General features: G+C 41.9%; 1 protein-coding gene across 1 annotated transcript in view; it reads left to right on the plus strand.

The window, feature by feature from the left end:
• The window catches only part of SPOCK1 (SPARC (osteonectin), cwcv and kazal like domains proteoglycan 1), a 271,592-nt gene extending 246,226 nt beyond the window's left edge, over window positions 1-25,366 (plus strand). The window contains exons 7-11 of the mRNA XM_066197356.1: window positions 6,874-6,990; window positions 13,661-13,882; window positions 14,480-14,542; window positions 19,615-19,752; window positions 20,850-25,366. Coding sequence (XP_066053453.1) covers window positions 6,874-6,990; window positions 13,661-13,882; window positions 14,480-14,542; window positions 19,615-19,752; window positions 20,850-21,040 — 731 coding nt within the window. The 3' untranslated portion in view covers window positions 21,041-25,366. The remainder of the gene's footprint in view (window positions 1-6,873; window positions 6,991-13,660; window positions 13,883-14,479; window positions 14,543-19,614; window positions 19,753-20,849) is intronic.
• Window positions 25,367-25,804: the final 438 nt, after the last annotated feature.

Genomic DNA, 25,804 nt, shown 5'->3' on the forward strand with positions numbered 1-25,804 from the left:
AGTCTCTTCTCTGAGATCTGCTGGGGACATCTGTTCAGAATAGAGTGTAAAAAACAGAGAGGGAGAGAGGGAGGGAAGAAGGAAGGCAAGAAAGGAGGTGATGACTCTATAACGCCTTTTTTTATCTAGAGTGCTATATGAATTGTTGGAAAAGTCCACTCAGTCTGACATTTTTATTTGCTCTGCTTTAGTTTTCAATTGATGTAACTCTATTCCACCTTTCAGGTATTATGAAAGAATTGAATGAGGCCATTAGAGTGAGCTGGCAAACGAATTTTGGGAGGCTAAGAACCATGCAGGAGATAACATTTTAATTAGTACCTGACATGGCCAGAATGTCACGAGGGACGTTACTCCCACAAGCTTCCTGCTTGGCTTTGACAGAACCCCACCATCATTATAGTGTGGATGTATTCAAAATAAAACTCCAGGCTTCTTAATCACCTGGCAAGGATGAACTTTCCAAGGTTTCACAATTAATGTGAGCACAAAAGGAAGTAGCAGTAAGTACTAGGAAAGCAGATGTACACTTTGCCTCCAGTGCTGGCAAGGGAGCTTTGTAGCTCTCAATCTTCCTTCACACAGTTCTAGCTGAGCTTTGTGTTTTAAATGTGCCATTTTAAAGAAGCTTCAGATCAAAGCCTTTTTCATCTTCCCAATAACTCAGCTGCTCCTGTAATCATCTCAAAGTCTGAGCTGCAGGATCTTGGCATCTGATGCTGTATATATAAGACAAGGCAAAACAGGTGACAGAAGGATCAGAGGTGGTTATCAGCATAGGTGTCAACGCTGGGAAGAATAGCCAGTGAGTGCCAAAAATGCAGTTAGACAAATATATCCACGTAGAATTTTGTCAGGAAATGTTGGTGACTACGGGGGCAATTTTACATGTGAGCTGTTCATTGATTGGACCAGTAAGGCATGTTTGGAATGCGCTACCTTTCCTCACAGTAACAGCAAACAATCCATTGCTTTCTACTCCATAAAATTATTGGCATAATACTTTATATTTTATTGTTATAAGAAGTTGCCTGGGGCCTCAATGAAAAGAACAAATTAGAGCATTACTCCTTCCAACCACGAACAGTGAAATATTTGTGGGGGTGATTATCACCAGAGTTGCATCACCAGAATATCACATCAAAAACACTTGGGACTCATCTACAAGTCAGCCAGATGTGTGTATGTTTGTATGTATCTGTGTGGAGCTGGATTGGAACTGGAAGGTTAGCACAGCCCTGAATTTATCTTTACTTTCAAACCAGCTCCTGCAGCAGCAGCGTTTAGAGCACTATTCTGCATTTCTGGGAGCAGATCCACCCCCTTAGTCCAAAAGATGCTACAATTTTTTTAACTGCCTGTTTTAATAATCCACACACATGTGGACACAATTATAGCAGGGTGAAATAAGATGGTGACTTACCTACAAGAAAATGTCATGATATTTGTCAGAGAAAGCATGGTTAAAATTGCATTTTCTTTTTACAAAGCATGCAAAATACAAAGATAATATAAAAATTAGTGCTTGGAAGAGAAGATCTCCTGTCAGCCTCTGTGCTAAGGTACATTTATGTCAAACCTTTTTTAAGAAGTGTTGCCACATTGTTTTTCAATATGTTTTACCATATAATTTTGTTGAGTTAGTCTTCAAAAATACAAAAGTGTGATTTTTTTTTCCCTTCTGAATTGCTGAAATAATGCCATCCTACTTTTAACTGGAGGAATAGATCACTATTGGGCAATGGCATTTAGGTCTGTGCTATATCACGTTTTAATCAAAACTAAATGGACTTGTCCTCCAGGCTCACAGGACAAATGACTGGACCATTTGTTACCACTCACATATGGTACCAACAGAGCAGGTTTCTGCTGGTGAGCCAGGCAGCAGGCAGGGCTGGATTCCAATAATACATCCACTACCTCTTGTTGCTCGGGGAATCAAAAGCATCTCAACCCATGGGCTCTCTTGCAAAGGTTCCTGTTTCTTATTTACGTTTTGTGGCTGGTCACCTCGACCACAATCCGTTGATTCTGGTCCATGGCAGCACGTTTGCATCCTTAAGTAGGTCATTAAAAAGTAGTGGCATGTCCCTAAGCTGAAGATTTAATTTGCATGAGAAGAACGCTAACCTCAGTAACTAAATATGCATTTTTTAAAGCTCCAACTTTTTCTTTTTGTTATTTCCCTGCACTTGCAGTTTCTTTCCTTCTACAGTACAGAAATAGTTGAAGCTGTTCCACCTCTCAGAGGTGCATCCCTTTGGCAATCAGGGCTCATCAATCTCCACCTAAGAGACTAGTTAGTATTATATAACAATAATATGAACCCACAGAACCAGTCTCTCCACATGTAATTGGTGGGAATGTTGTACTATTTGTAAGAACAAGAGCAGTAGGAGGGAGAAGGCAACAGACAGATGCCAGAGAGATGACAGGGAAGTCAAATGACACAAAACCTTTTGTACACATTCTGTCATCCTCGTTGCATACTTTACTTGTTGGGAAATAGTGTAACATATCACTGTAACTTGTTCCTGGGCAATGTGGACTTCTTGTTTGCCACACAGTGCCAGAATATTCCAGTAGCAAGTGAGACACTCATACAGTCCTGCAAGAATGTGCTTCCTAAGTATTAAGTTTTGCTTAGAATTCACTGCAGTAGGAGTTGTGAGGCTTGTGTTTTTTTATTTTGTTAGTGGATGGAGATTCGACAATGTTTCTTTGCTAGGATGGAGTAAAAATGGGATGTGATTCAGTATTGATTTAATCTTATACATCTACAGGTAAGTTCAGTTTTAATGTTGATTTTTATCACTAAGTACTGTTGAAAGTCCCTATCTGAAAGAGTGAAATTAAATATTATACTGCTCATTTTCACCACCGATGTATATGGATTAGTATCTGTAGAGCTGCAAAAGTCCATAACAAAAGCAGGCCCATAAAAGCCTGAGCCTTTACAGCATGCTAATGGCTTTCCATTAGGTCAGATTAATGCTTTCTGCTTGGTCAAAATGGGTATTTAGCAACAGTGCTTTCAGTTTGTGAGGAATAAATAACTGCTGGACCCAGTGCTTCACCCTTGGGAATAAATCTGCACTTTAGGTGCTTGTTAATAAATCATTTCTGCAGGATAATTTGTCACATCAGCAGATGCAGATTTGAGGGTGTTGTTGCGTCCAGCCGCTCTCACATCCTCCTCCCCCCAAATTCCCATTGCTGAGACTCAGAGCCGGGACAGGTTCTGCTCCTGCTCGAGGTCCTGCTGCCACCTCACGGGCAGGGGCTGTGCTCTGGGGTCAGGTTGGTGAGCTGCCTCTCCATCCCAGGCTGCTGCTCCGGGGAAGCTGTGGGCTGTAAGCAGATCATCAAAGCCATCAGCGGGGAAGGATCCAAGAGGTAATGTTACAGGAGGATCTGGTATCAGATGGCTGCTAAAGCAGAACCTTTGTTGGCATCAATAAAATAGCAAAGGTAAAGAACTGTGGGTTGTTTTCTCTTTAAAAGGTGTAGGAAATGAATTGGAGCCAGGGTCTCTTACCTTGGGGAAGATACACACCAGTGAAAATGCCTACTTACATATATTTGCACTTGGGTCTGTTTCACAGCTTTAAATGGTTGTTGACAGTTGACTGGACAGATTTCAGTTGCAGGAGAGGTACTATGGAGAGGTTCCTCCCTTGGTGATTCTCTTCAGCCTGGATTTTTAAATCAGTGCTTCAAGTCATGTCAATATCCATATTGTTTGCAGCCCCAGTGTTCTCTCCTTATAAATCTTCAAATAGCAAGAGACCCATTATCACATCCAGTCCTCCTACAGCCCTGTTCTTCTCATCTGAGAAATGTGACTTGAAACTTCTATTAATAGTAGAAAGGTGCATTTGCACTGCACTTTTCATGAACAGGGTTCTTTAAAATGCTTTATAACTTCTACTAATGTAAATTTATATGTAAGGATCTCAGATGAGGGGTTCCTCAGAGCTATGCTTTCTAATTGATATACAACTAATGGGCCCTACCACCAGAAATAAAACATTGAGTGCCCTGGTTCCTGGATGCCGGAGCACTGACTTTGTGTGCGAGTCCTGCCCTCTGAATGTCAGTCCACTTTGAAGTGTCCCAAATGTGCCCCAAACCAAACAAATTTAGAATGATTATATGCCTCTGATAATGTTCACATGAAATAAATAAAAATGGAATGCAGTTGCATTGGGTAGAAAGGGAGGATATTTTTAACCCGGCATGGTAGCATTACAATTAAATTTAATACAAGAAATCTAAAATAAAAGGATACTTCCTCTATTTTAATGTGCAGGAGAAAGTAAGATTGAGGACATTAAATAGCTGAATAGAAATTTAACTGAACTTTGCATTAAATTTTTGAAGTCTTGTCCCAAAATTTATTATTCACTCCATATTAATAGCAAAGTTTGCTCCTGTTTGACTCACGAAACAGCATTTATTCCAGTGAAGAAAGACTGCAGTCCTAAGAGAGAACCTCAACATCATACTCACTGTGGGATCATCCTTAAGCAGCATACTTAAGGAATATCTCAGTTATACATAGAAAAACTATCCAGAATGCAAAAAACTCCAGTTCTGGGCTTACTGTCAATCATACCTCAGATCAAATTCCAAAGGAAATCTCCAGGGTTTGTGGTCAGCAAAAACAAGAGCAATAAATTCACCCGGGGTCCACTGTCAGACACTGCCCTCCAAAAAAGCTGTTTCTCCACATGGCTGAAGTTACAGACATGGAAAAATGGTAATGGCTTTATTACAAATGGCATTTTACAGACTCGGACTTGTTTGATTGGCTCAGTTATAGAGAGGAGTTGTTCCAAGTAGGATTTACCATGAATTACTTCCGTTTACCATTAATTAATTACTTCTGTCCCACCTATGCTGTGCATTCAATCCTGGTTTGTATTGCAGTTTAAAAGCATGGATTCCAATTACCCCAGTCAATGCAGTTTACACCAAATGACCACTTTGTGAGATTTATTTTAGAGACTTTATTTGGCCCTGGGGAGTGCATCCTTCAGGCTGCTGAGGCTGGGAGGGGAGATGAGGGTGCTCCTTGTTCCTGCCCTCCATACAGGATGAGTTTGGGAGCAAATTTAGTGTCCCTCAAATTGTTTAGCTTACTTTGGGTTGCTTTGGTGTCTGGGGTTGGCTTTGTGTTTGGAAGTACACAAATCTGAGTCAGGAAAATGGCTCTAGAAGATATTTTCTTTACTATTATTTCTTTCTCCTGTGCCTTGAATGTCTGTGAAGCTCAATGTACCTGTCCAGAAGGCACAGTGAGGGGTCAGGAAGGCACAGGAATGGATGTTTGTAGTCCAGATTTCCACTCTTGGCCTCCTAAAGGTGACATTTGCCACAATAATTATTTATTGTGGTATCACATTTGTACAATAAAACTATACTACTCCTTTCTTGGATGAATGAATCCTCTTTTTTTTTTTTCACTCAACTTGGAAAGATAAGATAGTTTACCATGGGCAGAATGTAATGTTAATTTAAGTGAGAAAATAAAGTGGTAAGCTTTTTCAGCAAGGTAGGCCACTTTACAGTTAGCATTGCATTGTCTTCCATTTGTTTTACATTGATGGGATGTTTTGTTTAAGACCTGGTTTTTCCTTACCTGGACTCAGCTTTAGAGAGACAATTCATATTTTTATCTTTCATAGGAAAATTTATCAAATTCCTTCAGTGTTACAGAAAAAAAAAAAAAAAAAAAAAAAAAAGGGAAAAATCTTTCTTTTTCTCCCCCCCTAAAATTTAGATATGGCTACAATTTCTATTTTTAACTTCCAAGTTATTCCTGTCCCAAACTAAAGTGTGACAACAAACAAATCCTCAGAACAGCCATGACATATCAGTAAGTTCCTTGTCATTGGAGCCGTGAGTTTAACTTGGGAGAGCTGTGGGACTCAATTGTTCTTCAGTAAGATGGAAGGAGGAATATTATAATGTGCAGTGAGATGGAGAAGACTTATTGTGACTGTGAAGGATGTCTGCCTTTGTGGCATAAAATCTTGCTCTGTATTTCAAGAAATGTCATTTAAAATGTAGAATGACTGCACAGCAGGAATAATAAAATTGCCTGAGTGTGTGAATTTTAAGCACTAAACATGATACAGAAATAAGAATATATTTTTTTTGACAGAAACTCGTGGCTAATGCAGCTTTCTTCCCTAAAAATATTTGCTTCACCTGGACATTAATCTCTTGGCAGAAGTTTCTGGGAAAATTAGATACTTCTCAGTAAAATTTGTAAGATAATAGATGTTTTAAGTAGATAACCAAATGGAATTGACAACCTTCAGAGGTGGCAGAGTCTCATTTGCAATAGAACTAGAGCAACATAACAATTTTTTCTGTATATAATAAGTATATATATTTTCTATTACGGTGATAATGGCCTTATACCAAGCCAAATGTGGTTATAAATTACCCCTCGCATCTTTTTCGAGTGGCATGTCTCGGCAAGGATGTCCCTCCTCTCCATCTATTTGAGTGATATTTCTCACTGTGAGTGAGGATTTCTCTGAAATCCTAAAAGGTGAAAACATTGAAGTTAAATAGTCACATAGCTCTAATTGCCAACCAGCAGGGAGCTCTGCCTGGCGCTTCTTCCATCACCAATCGTGTCAGCTTCCACGGAAGTACTTGAGTACAACTTATAATTCATAATGACTTACATTTTCTTTTTAGCTTGCATCCCTTTCCCTGACCTTCTCTTTTTCCTTCAGCGCTCTTAATGAGGAGAACTTTACAACCATAAACACAATTTTTCTAATGGACTCTCTGGGGAGGAGAAGCTTTTCCCTGGTGCTCCTGACTCAGTGTGGTGCTTTGTTCTTTTCCTAGCTTGCACAGACAAAGAGCTGAGGAATCTGGCCTCGAGGCTAAAAGACTGGTTCGGTGCCCTTCACGAGGATGCAAATCGAGTCATCAAACCCACCAGCTCGGAGACGGCACAAGGCAGTAAGAAAACCCCTTTCCCACTGAACCTTGGGTGTTGGAGGAGCTTCCCAGCCTGAGAGAATTGAACTGAGCTCGGCTGTTGGTGCTGCAACAGCCTGTCAGGCAGGTCTCGGTGACCTTGGGCATGATCCTGTAAATAAATGCTGTTTTCTGAAGGAGCTGCAGCCCTTCTGTCCTCTCTCTCTGGCCCAAACTGCTCTAAAAGCTGGCAGTCAGAGACAGAGAGACCTTCACGAGTTAATCAGGCAAATAACTGTCTGAAGGCCATGGAGATCACCTCTGGTGGAGTGACTGAAACTGCTCAGGGACTTTTCGCAAGTGCTGGGGTTAATTAATATGGTGTCGTTTGTGTCTGTACAGTTAAATTCCATTACCCTCCAATTCAACGTGGCTGCATCCAAATCATTTCTCGGGGCTGGACTCTGACCTCTGCTTAGCCACCAGTTTTATGGCCAAGAATTTTCTGACACAGTGTCAGAAGTTGAAAATATGGCATACAAGCATAGGGAATGTTATGCCAGTGTTGGAAAAAAAAACTCACTTAGTTTTTACTTTAAAATTTCCTGCTAACAGTTTATGTAAGGGAAGGAATAATTAGAACATCCACATTTGAGCTGCGGAGCTAGAAGAGTTAAATGGTCGAGAAAGCTGGAGCCCATTGTGTCCTACATGTTTAGTAACACCAGCTTTGCCTCCTTTGATGCATTTTTTTTTAAGGAAGAAAATGAACAGTCTAGAGGACATTTACTCTCTGTGGGTTAAGCCAACATGACTGATTTTGATGTCATTTAGCCACCAGGGAGGGGAAAGATTCAGATAACAGCATTAAAAGAGGTCATGCTCATCAGAGAGCAGATGCAAATTCACTTTCTGTAAGGACTCATTAATTCTTTTAAACAGTATGTCCCAAAACATGTGGGCCCTTGGGCTGCAAAGTAGGATGCACAAGTTTTGTCGAGGTGTGTGCCTCACTGTCGCGTCACTGATTCTCTGGGATGAGCGCTCTAAAGCCGGGGTCCAAAGCCAGAATTTGAAGGGTCCAGTCAGCCGCTATTTTTATGGCTCTTTTCACCTGGTGTCCCTGTAGAGTGACACCACAGAGGCTACAGGGGCACTAGAGCAGACCCAGCACATTAGGGTGGGCATTTTCTGTTGGTTCTATATTCTTTTGTGCTACATCTCTTTTGTGCTACATCTGAGCTGGGGTAGCAACAGATTGCCTCTTCCTAAAGAGACAATATACCACAGGTTATGTTGCTCAAAATATAGTCAAACCCAGTAATTTCACCACACATCTTAAGACTGTGGTGAAACAAGTCATGTTCTGTGTAAATGATCTTTTTTCATGTGTCCCTTACTTTGCATAGTATTTACAACAAAGCCAGTATCTTTAAAATCATATATCCTATTTATTTCTGAAACAGTGCTCCAAAAAAAAGATATACTCATGCAGAGGATCTGAACCACAGTGCAAAAAGCAACTGGATGTACAGCTAATCATGACTTCCAGATGTGAATTCATTTCAAACCCCATGACAGAAAGCCTTAGAGGCTTTAAACTTTGTCTGAAGTCCTTTAGACCCAGAATCACAGGAAATCTCATTTTATCAGATTGTCAGAAGGATGTTTTCATGCAGATGATTCTTGACATCCTCATGATGACCTTGCCAGAGGCCAAAGACCAAATACAATCCTAAAGGTGTTGAGTCTTTTTTTTTCTTTTCTTTCTTTCTTTTTTTCTTAAGCAATTTCAGTGAGAAAAACATTCCTGGTAATTCTGCAGTGTTTGCTCTGATTCACAGAGGAGCTGTTATCTCTTTTTAGCTTAGTTTGATTCCTGGCAGCTTTTATTTGAAAGGCTGCCTGATGATCTTAAACACTTGGTCTCAACAATGTTCATTTTTAGACTGTTGACTTAGTTTGGCACATTCTCTTATTTTCTCCTAAATCAGTAAAAAAAAAAAAAAAAGAAACTTTATGAATTTAGATGCCTAAGCCATTTTTGAATTCCACAAAACTTGGGCTTGTTTTTCTTTCTGAGGTTTTGCAACAGCATTCATGAATTAATCTGCATGTGCCAAATTCTGCAGCTCACATTCTCTCTGGTGCTACTGAAAATACTCACAGGGTGAGGACAGCAGTGTTTGGCTCTCTCCAAGTTCAAACATTTGTAAAAATGAAAGACACCTTAAATAGGGCTCAGAATTCAAAGCAAAGTTCACATACCCAAGCTGTAGAAAAGAATGTGTGTGAATCCTGGCAAGCAGGACACGCACAGCTCTGGAAATATGCTCTGATGTACACATCACCCTTTTTATGGCTCTGCATGTGTTACCCTCCTCACCACACACAGCACTTCATTAAGCTGAACTGGTTTGGTTGTGCCTGCAGAGTTTGAAAAGGCATGAACATCCTCAAAGTAATCCATTTTGGATGTGTCCCCGTGGCAGTAAAAGGAGCAGATGGTGGGATGCCATGACTGCGATGCCTCGGACACATCAGCTGTCCAGAGAAGGTCTTCCAGCAGAGATTTGCCTATGCTGCATTCATTTTTCAAGATGTTAGTGTGAGTGTAAATAAGCATTCTGAGCGTATTATGTTCACCCTCAGGTGAAGAAAAAAAGTACACTCCTTTTTGTTGTCTTTGTAACTCTCTTGAAAGGAAAAGGATGAGGGAGATCATTGTGTTTAGATTTCAAACCGCCTTTCCCTGAGCTCTCTGATCCCAGCAAAGCACCATGGGCCAGGTACTTTGTCTTCTGAAGGCTTTGTGCAATTAAAATCTCCTCAATAAATGATGTAAGAAACTCGGGGACATGCTTTGACATAGGGAAATAATAAAACTAATTAGGTAGAAAGATCAGATTCAAATTGCTCCTGAGCCTGTTGATAATTCATAACATCCCCGTATTGTATCCAGAGAGTCTCCTTGGTTGGAGTGGGTGTTGTTTTTCTTTTACTAGAGATCTATGCAATTAAAGGATTTTTTTATGGGGAACATTTCTTCTCCTCCTTCTTTTATTTTAAGCGATGGGGGAAATTAGGTTAATTATACCCCTGTTAATTTAATTGTAGTATACTTTAATAAAATAAAAATGGCTCACGTAAGTCAACTCTTGAAGGGGGAAAATAATTTTTTCATGCCAGAAGGTGTGTTTATTTTTAATAAGGATTTTCACCTAAAGACTTTTTTAAATTTAATTCCATTTTAATTCAGAGGAGGTGGAGTGTTTTATGTGTTAATGGGATGAGAGACTTTTACATGTAGGTCACCAGCTTGATTTCCTTCCAGCTCTGTAGTGAATGAAAGTTGTCAGGATGCTGAACAGCTGTCAGTTGGAAAGAGGAACACGATGGTCTCAGTCCAGGTCCTTGTGAGCAGGTGTCCAAATGAGAGCAGCCACCACCTCAGCTGACATTAATTGGCATCTGTGTTGGCAGCCTCTGCCAAGGAGCCAAGAGGGATGTGGAGCCTGCACCTTTCTCCTGCTTCTCACCAAAGGCACTGCAGCACTGCGCGGATGAACAGAAAGATGCAGAAAAGTTCTCACTGAGGTTGCTTATTCTGGATCTCTTGTGCTGGAAATCCAGTCTGTTAACCAAGCACTGAATTCTTTACAGAATTACAGTATATGGTTTATTTCATCCAGAAAATTGCATCACATTTATAAATAAGTATATCAAAAGACTCTAAAAGGAAGTTAATTTGTTCAATATCACTTGGCCTCACCAGGCTGGTGGGAGCAGTGACCTCCCAGTGCAGGTAAGTGAGCTCCAAAAGCCATTTTCCATCAGCTGCCCTGGTTATGCCATGGGTCAGAGCCTGTGTTGCACATTTAGGGCACATTTGGCTTTCACTCCTGGTGCTGGGTGCTGAGAGCAGCCAGGATTGTTGGATTTGGGCTGCAGATGCAATTTTGCAAAATGTGATTTGTGGGCAGCACCTTTTACCAGGAGACAAAGTGAAGTGGAGCTACTATTTACCTTCAATGAAATATTGGGGGACAGTTAAAGAATTAACTTTCCACTGATAATAACCATCTAGCTCAAGACTTTCTGTCACACCTACCACTTCAGCATTTCAGGACTTCCAGATCACATTGTCTGATAATCCAGCACTGTTTAGTAAACCTGCCTCTTAATAAACCTAATCTAGAACTCTGATCACAACAGTGAAAGCTCCCTTGTTTATAAGGAATTATAATCAAAACCCCTTCAACTGATGTAATTAAGTGTCTTCTCAAGTGCCCTTTCCCAGCTGTATCTCCCACCAAGCCCTGATGGTGTGCCACAGAGCAGCTCTGTACCCGCAGCAGTCACTACGGGTGATTTGCTCACTCAGATCCGTGCTGAGGGCAGGCTGGTGGTGTATCCCCATTGCACACACAGGTGGAGATTTCCTGGAGGGAGGAAAACAAGACTCAGAAATCATCTACAGGCACTGTCAGGGGCAAGTTCATTCCAGGATCTCCTCCTCCCTGCCTTGATCCCTTCCAGTTAAGAGATGACCTTTAGAGACCCATCGGGGCTGAGCAACACATTCCGTACTCAGCTGATCATACAACACACCTTGCAGTTACTCATCTTTTGCAGCAGTAAGTGCCACCACGGTGTGTAAAGTCCTTTACCAGAGAGCATCTGTGCAGAAAAAGAGCAGACATTGGAAACTAACTCTTTTTCTCTTGAAAACTTAAACTGGGATAGCTGGAGCTGATCCCAGCTCCACCATGCACTTGAATGATCCACCCCTGCCTGTTTGACTACTTTTAACCTGCCCTGGGGTGGAGAATCTGGCACCATACAGCTGCACAGGGCAGGACTGTGTGCCCTGCTCCTGTTGCTCAGTAAAGGCAAAGGTGAGGAATCTTAAATCCTTTCACTTGACAAAAGATTGCACAGTGACCAAATCCTGCTTGCCTTCTTCAGATGACTTAAATAATTGAAGTCAATATTTCTAATTGTTTCAGCAAGGCAAGCAGCTCCCCCCTACATCTACTCACGCAGCCTTGTTCTTTTTCACTGTGCTCAAACATGATTAGATAATGTTATGGGAGATAACAGCATAAAAATGTGATGAAATGTTCAGCATGATTTCTCTCTTCCCTGCCTGAGCTGCCTCTAGCCCTGAGGAAATGGCGTTACCTTCTTCCTTCCTTAGAGAAACATGTTTTATGAATGACACAAACCTTCCCATTTGTTAACCCTTCTGATTGTCCCTCTGTGTCACTGACAACCTTCAGCCACAGCTGCATACAAAAAAACACAGCTTCCAGCAAAAAGCCCTGCACTCCTTTGGATTAATGCCTAAAATAGCGGGTAGGCTGCAGAGCTTGGACAAACTGTCAGCGTGATTCCAGCAGCAGCTCAGCTTTCACTTCAACAAAGCAGCATCGTGCAGCAAATAAAGGGACACCTACAGCAAATAAAGCTAAGCTTAACCTCTTCCAGTGGAAGTTGCAGCCAAAGGAAAAAGCTCACCAGGCTTCTCTGTGTGGCCCAAAGCAGAGTGAGCAGTGCACAGGCAGGTTACTGCTCACAGCTGGAGCAGAGTGAGCACCAGAGGCCCGGGGTATCAGGAGCCCTCTGTCCCTGCATATCCCCAACTCATGTTTCTGAGTCCTGGCTGAAACCAATACCCTTGTTATCAAATTTATTATCTCTACATTACCAATATGCTTCCTTACCTTGTAGATAACTTGGAATTTAGTCTAAGCATTGAAAAAATACCATGACAGTGTGGATTTATAGTGCCCCATGCCACTGTTTTTCTGGAGACTGCAGGATCCTGGAAGGTGCATCTCATATACACAGTGGGGATCTATATGCCTGACTTGGGCTTTCTGTGATAACCACTGCTGCTGCAGCAGTCTTTGAAGAATCTGGGCTATTAAAATGAGTGATGGTGATGGTTTGCCAAAGCGCTGGAAAAGCAGAATCCTGTACTGCTGCAGTCCTGGAGGCTGCAGGAAGGAGTGGTGCTGGTACAGAATACAGGAGCATGGGCAGCTCCATGCAGCTCCAGCTGAAGCAGTGCCCTCCCTCAGAGTGGTAAGGAACAGAGACACTTCACCTGTTCTCTCCCCCTGCCTCCCCCAGACAGCTTAAAGTCCAGATCAAAGCAGTTTGTTGTCACAAACCACACAGACAGGCCTTTGAAGAGTGAAAGGCAAGGATGAGAGGTAGAAGGTGAGAGCACAGCAGGAAAGAATTTGATCAGGCAACTAGAGACGAGTCCGGGAAACAGGATTTAAATTGCATTCAGATTTAGTCTAGTTTGAAAATGTGGTGGATGCAGCCTTTTCTCATCACATTTCAGTTTCCTGGAACCAGGCCAACCCACTTGGACTGAGGACTGAGAAAAAAGAAAGCAAGGAAGAATTTTTTGAGTAGAAATAACTACAAACTCCAGAAACCAGTTCTGCATCTCAGCCCTCTCCACCCCACAGCTCCCACAGAGTGTGCGTAGTGCTCTGGTTTGTAGCTGTCCTTGGGCTTTAAGCTTTACATAATCAGTTCAGCCTTAGGATTTTCTTCTGCTTTGGGCAAGTCAGCTCAGTGTTCAGAGTCCAGCCAAAAAAAGAAAAGTTGGCAAGGCTTCACCTTAGCAGTGGTTCCTGTGCCGGGGGCATGCCGGGGTTCAGCTGGGGAATGTTTGCCTGTCTTCTTGCAGGATTTGACACCAGCATCCTACCAATCTGTAAGGACTCCTTAGGCTGGATGTTCAACAAACTCGACATGAACTATGACCTGCTGCTGGATCCCTCGGAGATCAGTGCCATTTATCTGGATAAGTACGAGCCGTGTGTCAAGCCACTCTTCAACTCCTGCGACTCCTTCAAAGATGGGAAGCTGTCCAACAACGAGTGGTGCTATTGTTTCCAGAAGCCGGGCGGTGAGCTGTGCCATTTGCAATACAAACAGGAGCTCTTTGGCTCTCCCTGTGTGTCAGGGCCTGCCTGCAGAGATTGGGCATTGGCAGGCAGGTGTGTTAAAAAGCCCTTTTCCCCAGCACCAGTGTGAAGGGCATTGTGGAACCGTGTTTAATGTCACAGATGAGCTTTATTAACATCCCTTGATCATTAAAACAAACAAAGTAGTAAGTGTCAGTGCACACAGTCTAGAAATAAGCTCTGTTGCTGACAGGAAGCTCAACAATTTACTCTTTTATTAACACAGAAATTAGCCAATTAGCAAGTCATAAATCAGGGTGCTGGCATGATGTCAGTTTGGTGGAAAGAGAGGTAGAATGGTTTAACAATTAAAATGGCCCCCAAACACTACTCTCAACTACAGTGTGTAGCCTTTTTTTTTTTTTTTTTTAATTAGTGGAGCTAATGACATAAATTTGTTTTGCAGTACAGTACCAGCATATGGGCTTCTCTCAGTCCCAGGTGTACAGTAGCCTACATTTCATGTCAGCAGTGAAGCCAGTCATTACAGAGTCTATCCCGTACCATCTGGAAACTGATTCTTATACATTATATTTTAGGTCTTCCTTGCCAGAATGAAATGAATAGAATTCAAAAGCTAAGTAGAGGGAAGAGTCTGTTGGGTAAGTTCGATTACTTGCTATTCATTTACTCAACTAATTAAAGCTTCTGTGATTATTGTAACTTTATATGCAGTAATGGTTTTTCAATTAGAGACTAATGTTTTGAGTCGGGAATATGCAGCACCGAGCGTAGGCCTGACACTATGAAATTAAACAAATAATGAGATAGCAACACAGAGAACAGGTGTCAGCATGGCAATGGGTTCAGAACTAATTTACAGCTCTCCAGAAATGCAAAGCCTTGTCTGCACAGAGCTTAATGCTGCCTTCATCACCTCACAGGTCAGAGTAAGTACTGGGAGGCTGCTTGATACTCAAGGCTCCTGTTTTTGAGGGGTGACTGAAGGTGCACAGCCAATGCATTCCAGTTCCCTTCCAGTTACGGTGCAATGCAGGCTTTCCTTGGGGTTCACTCTTTAAAATATTTCAGTGTATTCTGTGTGTATGAAAACAGGAATTCATATCATCTCATTTTAGGTAGCCTGCAGGATGCTTCATGCTGTAAGATGTGGTCATGCCTGTCCCTCTCTCTCATGCCTGTTGGGAGCCTGAATTGATTCATGACTTGCATTCCTCTGATGGATATCTAAAATTAGGTTAAATAAATCCCCATCTGGCATTTTCCCAATTAATTGCTAAAAAATCAGGTTGCTGAACTGAAAACATTTCAAGTGACTGATTCCCTACCCTAAAATCACACAGTGATGTGTAGCCTGGCGTTGGTGTGCTGGTGTTTTACCAGAACTTGTGTCCCAGCACATTTGTGCACACAGAGCCCAAGCCCTGAGGCACAGCAGGACAGATGAAAGACCCCGTTAACAGCAAGCCTTGCACTTCACCCTTGAGGAGGATGGCTGACCTCAGCCCCAGCTGTCAGCCCCATCAGGGAGAGCATGTCAGGTTCCCCCAGCATCAGCAGCTGCAGCCCAGGGTGTGCATAGGGTCAGCCCTGCTGCAGTGCTGCTCACAGCCTGGTGTTCCTCCACACTCAACAGCAGAGCCTGCACACAGCTCAGCTCTGCCAAATCCCGCCATTCCCACATGCCACTGCCATTTGGGCTCAAGGTTCAGGTGCCTTGTGAACAATGCCAACCTGCATTCATTGGTTTCAATTAAGAATAAACATTCCTAAAGGCTGCAGGGATTGTTGTTTAGATCCGTCATCCTTTCACAGCAAGTTCACGTGAAGATTAAGATGTTTCATAGTTACAGCTCCTGCTGTCCATAGCTGTGGGACCAAAGGGAGAATTGATCACTCAGGATATGTGTGCTCCATTCAGTAAATATTCTGCATTTGTGTTCAAAGGAATGTTGTGGCAGAGGAAGTCACAGTGTTCTCTGTCTCATGGGTGTCATGATTTTCAAAGCCACCTAAAAGAGTAAGGAGCCCAGTTCTTAATAGATAGCTTTGACTATCCCATATTTATTTTGTGCTTTGCTGTTGTGTTCTATGTGCAATAAATGTCATCTAGGTTGAAACATAAGTAGTTTATTCTGGTGTGTGGGAAGAATGATGCCTGGGTTGCAGGTAGTTCAACATGCAGGTGGTTGTAGCACATGTCACTGGGATCTGATCACAATAGCAGGGGTAAAATGACAAAGTAAAAGCAGTAAGAATGGTCCCTTTGCACAAATAACTTCTAGTCAACTGTATTAAAAAAAAAAAATAGAAGAAGAAGGAAAGTGGTAAAGCTCAACAAATCAAGGTGTCAGGCACAGGTTGTTCCACAAGCTAGAAGATTATAATATAAAGAGGAACTCTTTGCTTCACCTACCCTGAAAGTCTTCCTGCATAATGACACCTGTCTGGGAGATTTTAATTTGATATCAGAGCTATTTATACAGCAGAAGACATTGTCTTTTCTCTTCACTGACTGAACAATTATTCAAATGGAAGCCCAAACATACACGTGACTTGTAGCAGTGGTAAAGTTGGAAAAGTGAGATGAATATTTTCAGAGAAACTAATCTTTAATTATTCTCTTTCCTCCTCTGACCCTGACACAGAGAGCACAGCACTTACAGTAGCCTGGGCAGTAGCATGAAGAATGTTTTTGTTAACTTGTATCCATTGATAAAAATGATGACTTTTGATATTTCCTTCTCCATAAATTTTTTCAAAACACATGACAGTTGCAACAAAGTACTTCAAAGCCATTGCCATTAGATATTTGAATTTGGAGGCTTTCAAATGAAGTCTAGCATCCCAGGAGACTGAATTAAAAAGTAAACAGCACTATTCATCTTTTCCTACCAGATTTATCTGGAGTACAATTAACTGCAGAGACTGTACTTTTAGAGCATACAACTGTGCAGCCTGATAATGCTTCTCCCACATCACTAAAGTAATAAATTTCTGCTCCCGTCAATGTTTTTTTCCTGTATCAACCCTGTGGATTCAGCTAATATAAGAGCTAATACCAGGAGCTGTGTGCTGGCCAGCACTTAATTCTGACTGACTTTTACCTGTGTGCTTCACTATCTCCAGCATATGATTATTCTCCTCCTGTTCTCTAAGGAAGGGGAGTATTATATAGATAAGGAATGATGAAAAAAAAAAAAGAAAAAGAAAAAAAAAGAGGTATAGGTCTGGGTCCATAAAGAGGATACAGATGAAACAGTGCTGTTCAAGCTGTGGAATAACTAAACCCTTCCCACAAAGGGAGATGGGGAGGCAGGACTCAGTAGCTTGAGGCACTTTGTGGGGAGTGACTCACATTTTGTGGTGCTCAGGCTTGTGGGAAAGCACTGCCTGTGAAAGATCCTCTGGAGAGGAAAGCTCCAGATGTTCCCTGATGCCAAACCCAGCAAAGGGTCTGTCTGGGTGCCATGCTCCAGGATAGCAGAGCTTATAGCCAGCTTATTTCTGATGAAGACAGGCTGATATGTGTACAATTTGCAGGGAGAATCATCACATTGTACAACACTTGTTCCCAGCAGCTCTCTATCCTCTCCAGATTATCACCTGCACCTGACACATTGGAGAGGACATGCTGTATCTTCCCTCTGATGGTTGGCAAATACGGTGACATTAGTATGCACAGCTAAATATTTAAAGCTCCAGTGTTACATACAAATTGGCACGAATTTCCCACGCAGAAGGAAAAGTACCTTCCACTCTTCACTGTGACCCAAAGTGTGAATCTATTCCACACACAGTTATGTTGGCAGTGAGCCTGGGCCATAATTTATTTTTAAAGCTTTTAAAGCTTTTATAGGCGGCGTGCAACATTTTCATGCCTTACAAGAAACAGTGAAACTATGCAAAAAGGCCTGCTTCAAAGAAGGAAAAGGTTGCATTGCCCTAGGAAAAGAGAAAGCATCAGACAGTTTAAAATGCAGAAGCTGTTCTCTGCTTACCCTGTAATGCCCCTGAAGTCCCCCCTTTGATCCTGCCCTGGAGCCAGATGTTCAACAGATATAAAAGGGCAGCTCTAGTGACATGCGTACAGCTATGCTGATTTACACCAGCTCCAAGTCAGCACCTGAGCACTTTCCCCAAGGTCGTGTATGGTTTGATAAACACCTGGAGTGCTTATCAGAGATGGGACATGAGCATAAATATGAAAAAAATATCTTTCCTAATCAATATTGAAATGAAGTTTTGAATACTCAGTATTCACTTACAAAAACCTGCCCAGGCCAATACATAAATGTGTTATTAAAACTATTGTCTTATAAATAGTGAAAATGAATCTTTGATAGTTGAAGCATGCTTACATTTGTACGTGAACATAGTGGTGTTACCTCTTAGCAACCCTGCTGCAAGATCATGCTTTGACGTTATTTAAAATACTCTCACTCATAGATGTGGTCTCCAAAACTGATCTGATATACAAGGATTTCTGCAGATGTTCAAAGATTTCTCTTCTCATCTCCCAGACCTGTATTAGCAGCACTCAAACATTAGACAGGGTCTGCAGAGCAATGAGTTTGGATATTCAGATTCACTTTGTGTAGCTTTCTGTGCATGAGACTGACTGACTTCCACTTTTATGTCCTTTGTATAGGAAATCTGGTAACATTTGGGCAGCACCTTCTCATTCACTTTTTCCTGTGAGAAATGTAGTGGAAGTGGGCCCTTTGACTCATGTGCTGTCTGAATAGATGCTACACATGGAACTAGTTAAAAAACTTTACTGAACCACCAGTAAATCACTGGTGTCTTTGACAAAGGAGAAAAACACACTCTCAAAAATCATTTGAGACAAGAAATTTGGGGGCAAGGGTGTGTTTATGCCACATTTCAAATTGAAGCAATTGACAAAGAAGGGAAAAATGAATGTACTGACCTCCAGTGGGAATAAAGCTAACTCATCTCAAAGGACAAGAGGGCTTTTCATATTGAAGTACATTTGCTGTATCTGCTGAAAATGGTGGGAACAATAACATAGGTTTCTCCTGAGAGTTTCCCTCTCTGCAGAAGCCACAATGAACCACACTCTACAAGGCTGAAATATATTGGTTTTATTGTGAGACTTGGGCTTCCAATTCAAAGGCTTACAGATTCAAATCCTGTTGTCCTCTGTAAAGTTGTGCATTATTTCTTCTTTTATACATGGGAACTCTCAGTAAGTCGGGGGATGTGCCTGAGATTAGCATGAATAGCAAGCAGATGGCAGATACCTTCCAGGGATAATTACAGTGTTGTGGAAAGACTCATGTGATAAACACTGAAGGAGTGAAAATGGAGGGAAATGCAGAACTAATGAAGTTTGGGGTAATAATCCAGTTGGGAAGAAAAGTTTAAAACCAGGAGTTAAATGTGAAAAGGCTCTGTGGGAATATCAATCACTCAGGGACAGGCTGAACCTCTCCCTAGAACTGTGTGCCACCCTTCTCCGTGTGCTGGATACAAACACACCAACATTTCTACACTGTGACCGCGGTGTCTGAAAAGACTTAACCAGAAATAATTTCTTCCCCCTTTCAGGCACCAGATAATCACATGTATTTCCTTGCCAACATTGTCAAGATCTTCATGTATATAAGTGCAAAGTTCATAATACCCTCTCTGTGTGTTTGCTCCTGCAGAGGATTGCATTACTGAGCACACCTTATATTTTATTCAGGTGCTTTCATCCCCCGGTGCAATGAGGAAGGTTATTACAAAGCCACGCAGTGCCATGGCAGCACGGGGCAGTGCTGGTGTGTTGATAAGTATGGGAATGAGATAGCCGGCTCCAGAAAGCAAGGCACAGTCAGCTGTGGTGAGTAATGATCTACTTTCCTCAGACAACGAGGGAATTAACACTGCGGTGAGCCCTGCCATTGCTGTGCCACCGAGTATGATGGCAAAAGGGACAACAGGGAAACACGAGTGCCACGGTTCAAAGTGCTCCTCTGTTTTCCTGTTCACACCACAAATGGGCCCCTCCTGGGTGCTTTGGACAGCAGGGGTGCGGCACAAGGTAGCAGGCAATAGCCACTGTTAGGGTGTTTTTGCTACCAGCCTGGAAAGTGCAGTTAGTGATATTAAAATTAAGGGTCTGGGGTTGCTCTGCACGGTTATTAAATATATTGTTCTGTATACTCTGGAATGCACATCTACTGGAACTTAGGTGTGCATTCCAGAGTATACAGAGCAATATATTTAATATTTAATAATATATGTATATATATATTTAATATAAATATGTAAAACTGGATACATTGGCAACCAAGCCAAATGAATTTGCTTACAGGACATTATTACATAGGTAAGTGAAATCACCAGTTATCTGTTGTGCCTAGACAAGGAAGATATCACCTACAATCAGTCCTTCAGAGTGCTTCAGGATGGTAGTGAGTGCAGCTTTCTTTTTTTGAGAAGGAACAGAGACCTAGAAGGTCCAGGATGCTCAAGATCACATCACAGATCTTAGGTTCAGTAGCTACATTTGCAGAGTGAGGCTTGTGCACGCAAATAAAACCATTTCCTTTGGATTTTTTTAGCCTGGTTTACAGAGTCATGATGGAGTGAAAGTATTTACAAAGTAATAGTGATTTTCTGGCCTGCATGCACATGATCTGGAACTTTCCAGTCACGCCTCTAGGAGGACGACAATACATAGGGGGTGTTTGATGCAAGAAGATTTTTCAGAGATACATATTTATCCCAGCCTATACATAGAAGATTTTTCAATTGATACATATTTATCCCAGTTCAGAATGAAAATTGAAATTTTAAGGTTGTTTCATGAATAGCTGAACCAATTAATTTAAACAATAACATTGCAAATGACAGTGGCTTGCATGACAAGGATAGTGGTCAATGTGGCATTTGGTGTTCTGTGAGGAAATGACCTTTCCTGCTCACCTGTTTCAGAAGAAGAGCAAGAAACCTCAGGAGATTTTGGCAGTGGTGGATCTGTTGTATTGTTGGATGATTTGGAAGAGGAACCTGAAGCAACAAAAAAAGACAAAGAAGGGAAACTGAAGATTCATGTAAGAGCAGCTAATGAAGATGATGAAGATGAAGATGATGATAAGGATGATGAAATTGGTTATATATGGTAGTGCCCATCATAATGAGGACTCACGTTTTGCACAATATTGCAACTCACATCATATCTCTGCAATTGTATCTGAGAGTACCTGGCACAAATATTCCCTCTCTATTGAGTTTAATTTTGTATAGTCAATTTAATTTGGATGACAACTTTTTTTTTCCAGCAAGGACTGTTTGGAATACTGCTTTTGTTCTGTTGGTTTGGGGGATTTTTGTTCTGTCCACGGGGGCAATGAGTTTTGTTTCAAAACCATTTCGTGTCTTAATCCTCACTTGAACCACTTAGGAAATCCATCCTGTGAAAGAATCCTGGTAGGGGCTCAAAAAAACAATACAAAGGCTTAGAAGCCCCTCTCATGTCAGAGAATTTGTGTCATAAATTGGATCATATCAGAAAAAGGTTTTTCTTTGACGAAGATGGAAAAGTAGGTGCCTCATTTTCTAGTCCATATTTATAATGTCCCAGTGAAGAATAAGTCACTTTGGACAGTGGCTGCCCAGTACCTGGGGTTTAATCCAGAAGAAAACCCACGGGCAGGACTTTCCCTTCCTTCCTTTTCTGACAGTGAGTCCAGCAGGCTTAGCCCAGCTCACACTGGAGCCACCAGGGCACAGATCAGCTCATTGACACTCTTCATTTGATAAAGGAACATGGCCTTGACCTTAAGAGATGCTGAGAACCTGCAGCTGTCCTGGACCAAGCCCTCGAGGCAGGGGACAGAGTCCATCTGCCTTTAAGAGTTTTAAGAGGAGAGTATTTTGTGAATTTGTAGCATCACAGCCATCCCCAGAGCTGTTCCTCAGCTCCTGTCTGAGCTCCTTTGCATCAGGAAGGTCTCTAACAACACACAGGCAGCCTCTGCTCCCAGCTCACACCCCACAGACCTGCCTGTCCTCCATTTAGCAACCCTCCTTGCAAAGGCAGAACGCTCTCAAAGACACAAACCCTCAAAAGTAACTGTCACTTGTTTAATGTAAAGATACCTGTTTAAAAAAGCAGCTTTAGGTGGTGATATTTCAAAAGCATAACCCCTTGGCTCAGTGTGACGCTGCACACTTGTAACACGCACTCCTGAAATAGAGTGGTATTAAAATCCAATCTGTGATTCCCTCAATACCTCCCATCTATTCAAAGCCCTTGTATCAGAGCATGTTGACATTACATTATTTGCAGTGTCCTTTCCCAGGGCAGTTCTCGGATGCAGTAATGTGCTGTGGTGACCTTTTATTATTTTTGCTGTCTTGTGAAGCAGTAAGAGGAACCTTAACCCCACTCTTGCATTAAGATGCAGGTTTAAGTATTTCAGCAGTGCCTGTGGTTGGCCAGTGAGCTATTTTGCAGAATGAAAAACGTGGTTTTTATAACAAAAACTAATTAGATTTTTTTTTTTGAGTTAATGGTGGATATAGAGGTAGAGACAGCATTGAGTCACAACATGGTTGACTACATAGTCAGTTGAAAGCTGGAAAATACCACACAGGTTGGCAGAAGTCAGTTTTTTAGGTGCATTGGCCTGGGGACCTTGGTGCTCAGCCCTCTCCAAAGCCAGTGGCAGCCCTTTGGGTAGGACCTCTGCTTTCAGACATGATCACAAGTGGAATTCCTTCAGGTACCATGTGCTGCAGGGGCTTCTCCTTTTTTAGTTCCTATTTATCCAGATCAATGACCTGAGAACAAAGAGCAAGCCTGCATAATCATTATTAATGCAGAAGGCTGTGTAAAACCATGAGGAATTTGTTGTTTCATGCCCCTGCATCCTCCCAAAAATTTGCCATCACAGTCACTTGCAAAAGGCCTGCAATCTGCCCTGCCTCAAATAAATCCCTTTGATTTACCCATAGCTTTAGAAAAATATATTTAATAATCATTTTCCATGAGCTGCATCACACACAGACACAGACACAGACACACACCTCTTCTATTTGCCTTTCACAGAAATCCTGCCAACTTGCAGGAGGAGCAGATAATCCAGCATTTCTGTCTCCCCAAATATGATTTTGTGAGAAGCAATTGAACACTGTCAGTAGGTTCCTTCTCAAACATCCTGTCTACTTTTCCTCTGGTATTTTCTTAATTAACCCCACACTCTCTGGGTCTGGCTCTGCTGTCCTGTGCAAGACCTGCCTGAGGCACAGAGCTGCCATTTCATTCTGACATAAATCTGAGCTCCACAATCAGCAGATTACATTTATCCTCCTGACTGGACTCATTCTCCACACAGAGCTGGGGGTTTTTGGCAGTCCTGTGTCCCTCCAGAACGGCTTATCCTGGGCTCTGCCTTACATCAAAGGTCACAGAGCAAATCCCTTCTCCTGCCAGCGCCTCCCCAGGGTAAAGTCTCAATCCAAGCCCTTGCAGGCAGTACCAGGTCTGGGGCTGCAGAGGGCTGTGTCATGTGGAAACGTGCAAGATGGTTAAGTGAAAGCTGTTAAAATAAGCCTTTAAAAGTGAATGTGAACATCTGTGAGTTTACATGCACAGACATGGCAGCACCACCCACTGGTGGTCTCCTGGCTGTGATCTTTCACATGCCATGCTTCCAACTCAGAGCTGGGAGGGTTTGTATCTGTCCCAGACTCACCAGCTCAGACATGGGGCGGGTCCCAGTGACACAGCTCCATGCCCAGCACAGAGGGCAGGTGCCTTGGCTGGCTCGGTGGCCTCTGGTAGCACATCCCCCTGCACCCAGAAACACAAACACAACTGTTCTGGGCCTGCTGGCCTGGATCCAGCAGACCCCCCTCTCAAGGTGACCTTTCAGTCACCTGTTTGACTCGTGGAGTGTTCTCCTGACTCCAGCCAGCGTAGGAAATGCGTCACTTTATGGGCTGGGGCAGCTGGGGGGACTGCAGGGCAGCAGTGCCCAACCCCAGGAGTCCCAGCCAGGCAAGAGCAGGGCACACATGCTCTTGTGCTTGGAAGGGCAGCTCAGACTCTGCACTGCTTTGAGAGCAGGTTCCCAAATCCTTTAATAAAGCCCTTTTGTGATCCACTGCCATCCTCCCTGGGTGGGGGATCTGCAGCCTATATATATACATAGGTATATCTCTGTGTGACTGTATATATACATTTATGCACAGATATGTGTGTGCATATGTATGTGTGTGTCCAGTTTGGGGAGATGCATTAAGAAAATCTTCTATTTAACGAAATAGTGATAAAGAAACCAGTGATTCTATGGAGAACCAGTGCTCTTCCAGATGAAGCCCCTTCCATTCTTCATGCATTGTAAAGGATTTAATTTACTTCCAACTTAATTTAATTCAATTCCTTTCTTTTTCTCTTTCTTTTTACTTTTTTTTTTTTTTTTTTTTTTTTTTTTTACAAAGCAGGACTTCCTCCCCATCTGAATCAAGTCATTGACCTTCCAAACATTTTCTCATTGTGAAAAATGGAACCTGAGGTGTTCCATTCTTTTAGAGACAAAAACCAAATGGAATCAGAGTTGTCCCATCCTTTTAGAAACACAAAACAATTTTTAATCTCATTTTCTTTTCATATTACAGTCTATGAGATACTGTTAGGCATTGCTTTACATTTCTTTTAACTACTGTAGTTAAATCAAAATGTTGAGTTCAGATTTCGGCACAGCTGGGTTTTTTGGGTCATTACTGGCCTTTGCTGTGAACACAAAGAATCCTCTTCATTTTCTTTGCCTGTATTCTGTACTATTATTTTAAACCAGCTGAAGTGTTTATTTAATATTTATTCCACAGTTTATATTGAAGATGTAAAGTTTATATTTAAAACAACACTGTTTGTTAGTGAATGCTTCTCTTTGCCTCTCCAGCCTAGTCTGTTAGTCTCAGTGTACATTTCTGGCATGGGAATATTTTGATATTAGGAGTTTTGTAGTCTTTTCTCCCTCAAGCAGCAACTGACGTAGATCTAAGGTCACCACCTGGCCCAGACCACCAGGTCCTCAAGCTTCGCTCCCTCCATTTGTTGGCTTCTCTCGCAGTCCCTCCTGTGTCCCATCCTTTCATCCACAGACTGCTTTGTACAGTTACTACACATCAAAAAGCCCTTTCTACAGTAGGTGGGTTTTGGTCTTTTTATACTTTTCTCAATGCTGTTGATGTCTGTTACTGTTCAATGTGTAGATCTGTAAGGAGAGATCCAAATATTACGTGTTTCAGTTCGATGTCCCTACTGTAGATGGATGTAGACTATCATAGCAAGTAGAACTGCATAGTAAATTCTGAATGCTTTTTCCATAAGGAGTTAAGTGGAATGTGAGCATTTTGCTACCTTTGGTTAACTGTAAATGCTTAACTGTAGTCTGAAATAGTTGCATTTTTGTCTGTCTCAATAAATTTTAATTTGTCTGCGATTCCTTGTTGCCTGTCCTGAATTTTATTAAACTTACGGGATCAAAAATACTGCAGTACCTTGCATGGAAATGGATGCTCCTTTATATGTGCTTCATAACTTATACCTCTGTTCAATGCCAGCTGTAATCTGTGGAGTTAATGCAAGGTCTCCAGAAACCTCTATTTTAGAAGCAGAAATTAAACCAAACAGAATGGAATAACTGTACCAAAATCAGAACTTTTCAAATTATATTAAAATTGATTTTTAAGGAACTAGCAAGGGAAGAGGGGAAGTTTTCATTTCTATTTCCTCTCCAGATGGTAAATTGTCTTTTTTTTTTTTTTTTTTTTTTTTTTTTTGTCTGTTCTGAAGGTATCCAGGGCAATTCCACAAACACAACCACACTCTGCAGTGGCCATTATCTACATGATAAATGAAGGCAAAATTATATTAAATA

Source organism: Chamaea fasciata, unplaced genomic scaffold (assembly GCF_029207755.1).
Source record: "Chamaea fasciata isolate MVZ Bird 193981 ecotype frontalis unplaced genomic scaffold, bChaFas1.0.hap1 SCAF_15, whole genome shotgun sequence".
Classification (NCBI taxonomy): Eukaryota; Metazoa; Chordata; class Aves; order Passeriformes; family Sylviidae; genus Chamaea; species Chamaea fasciata.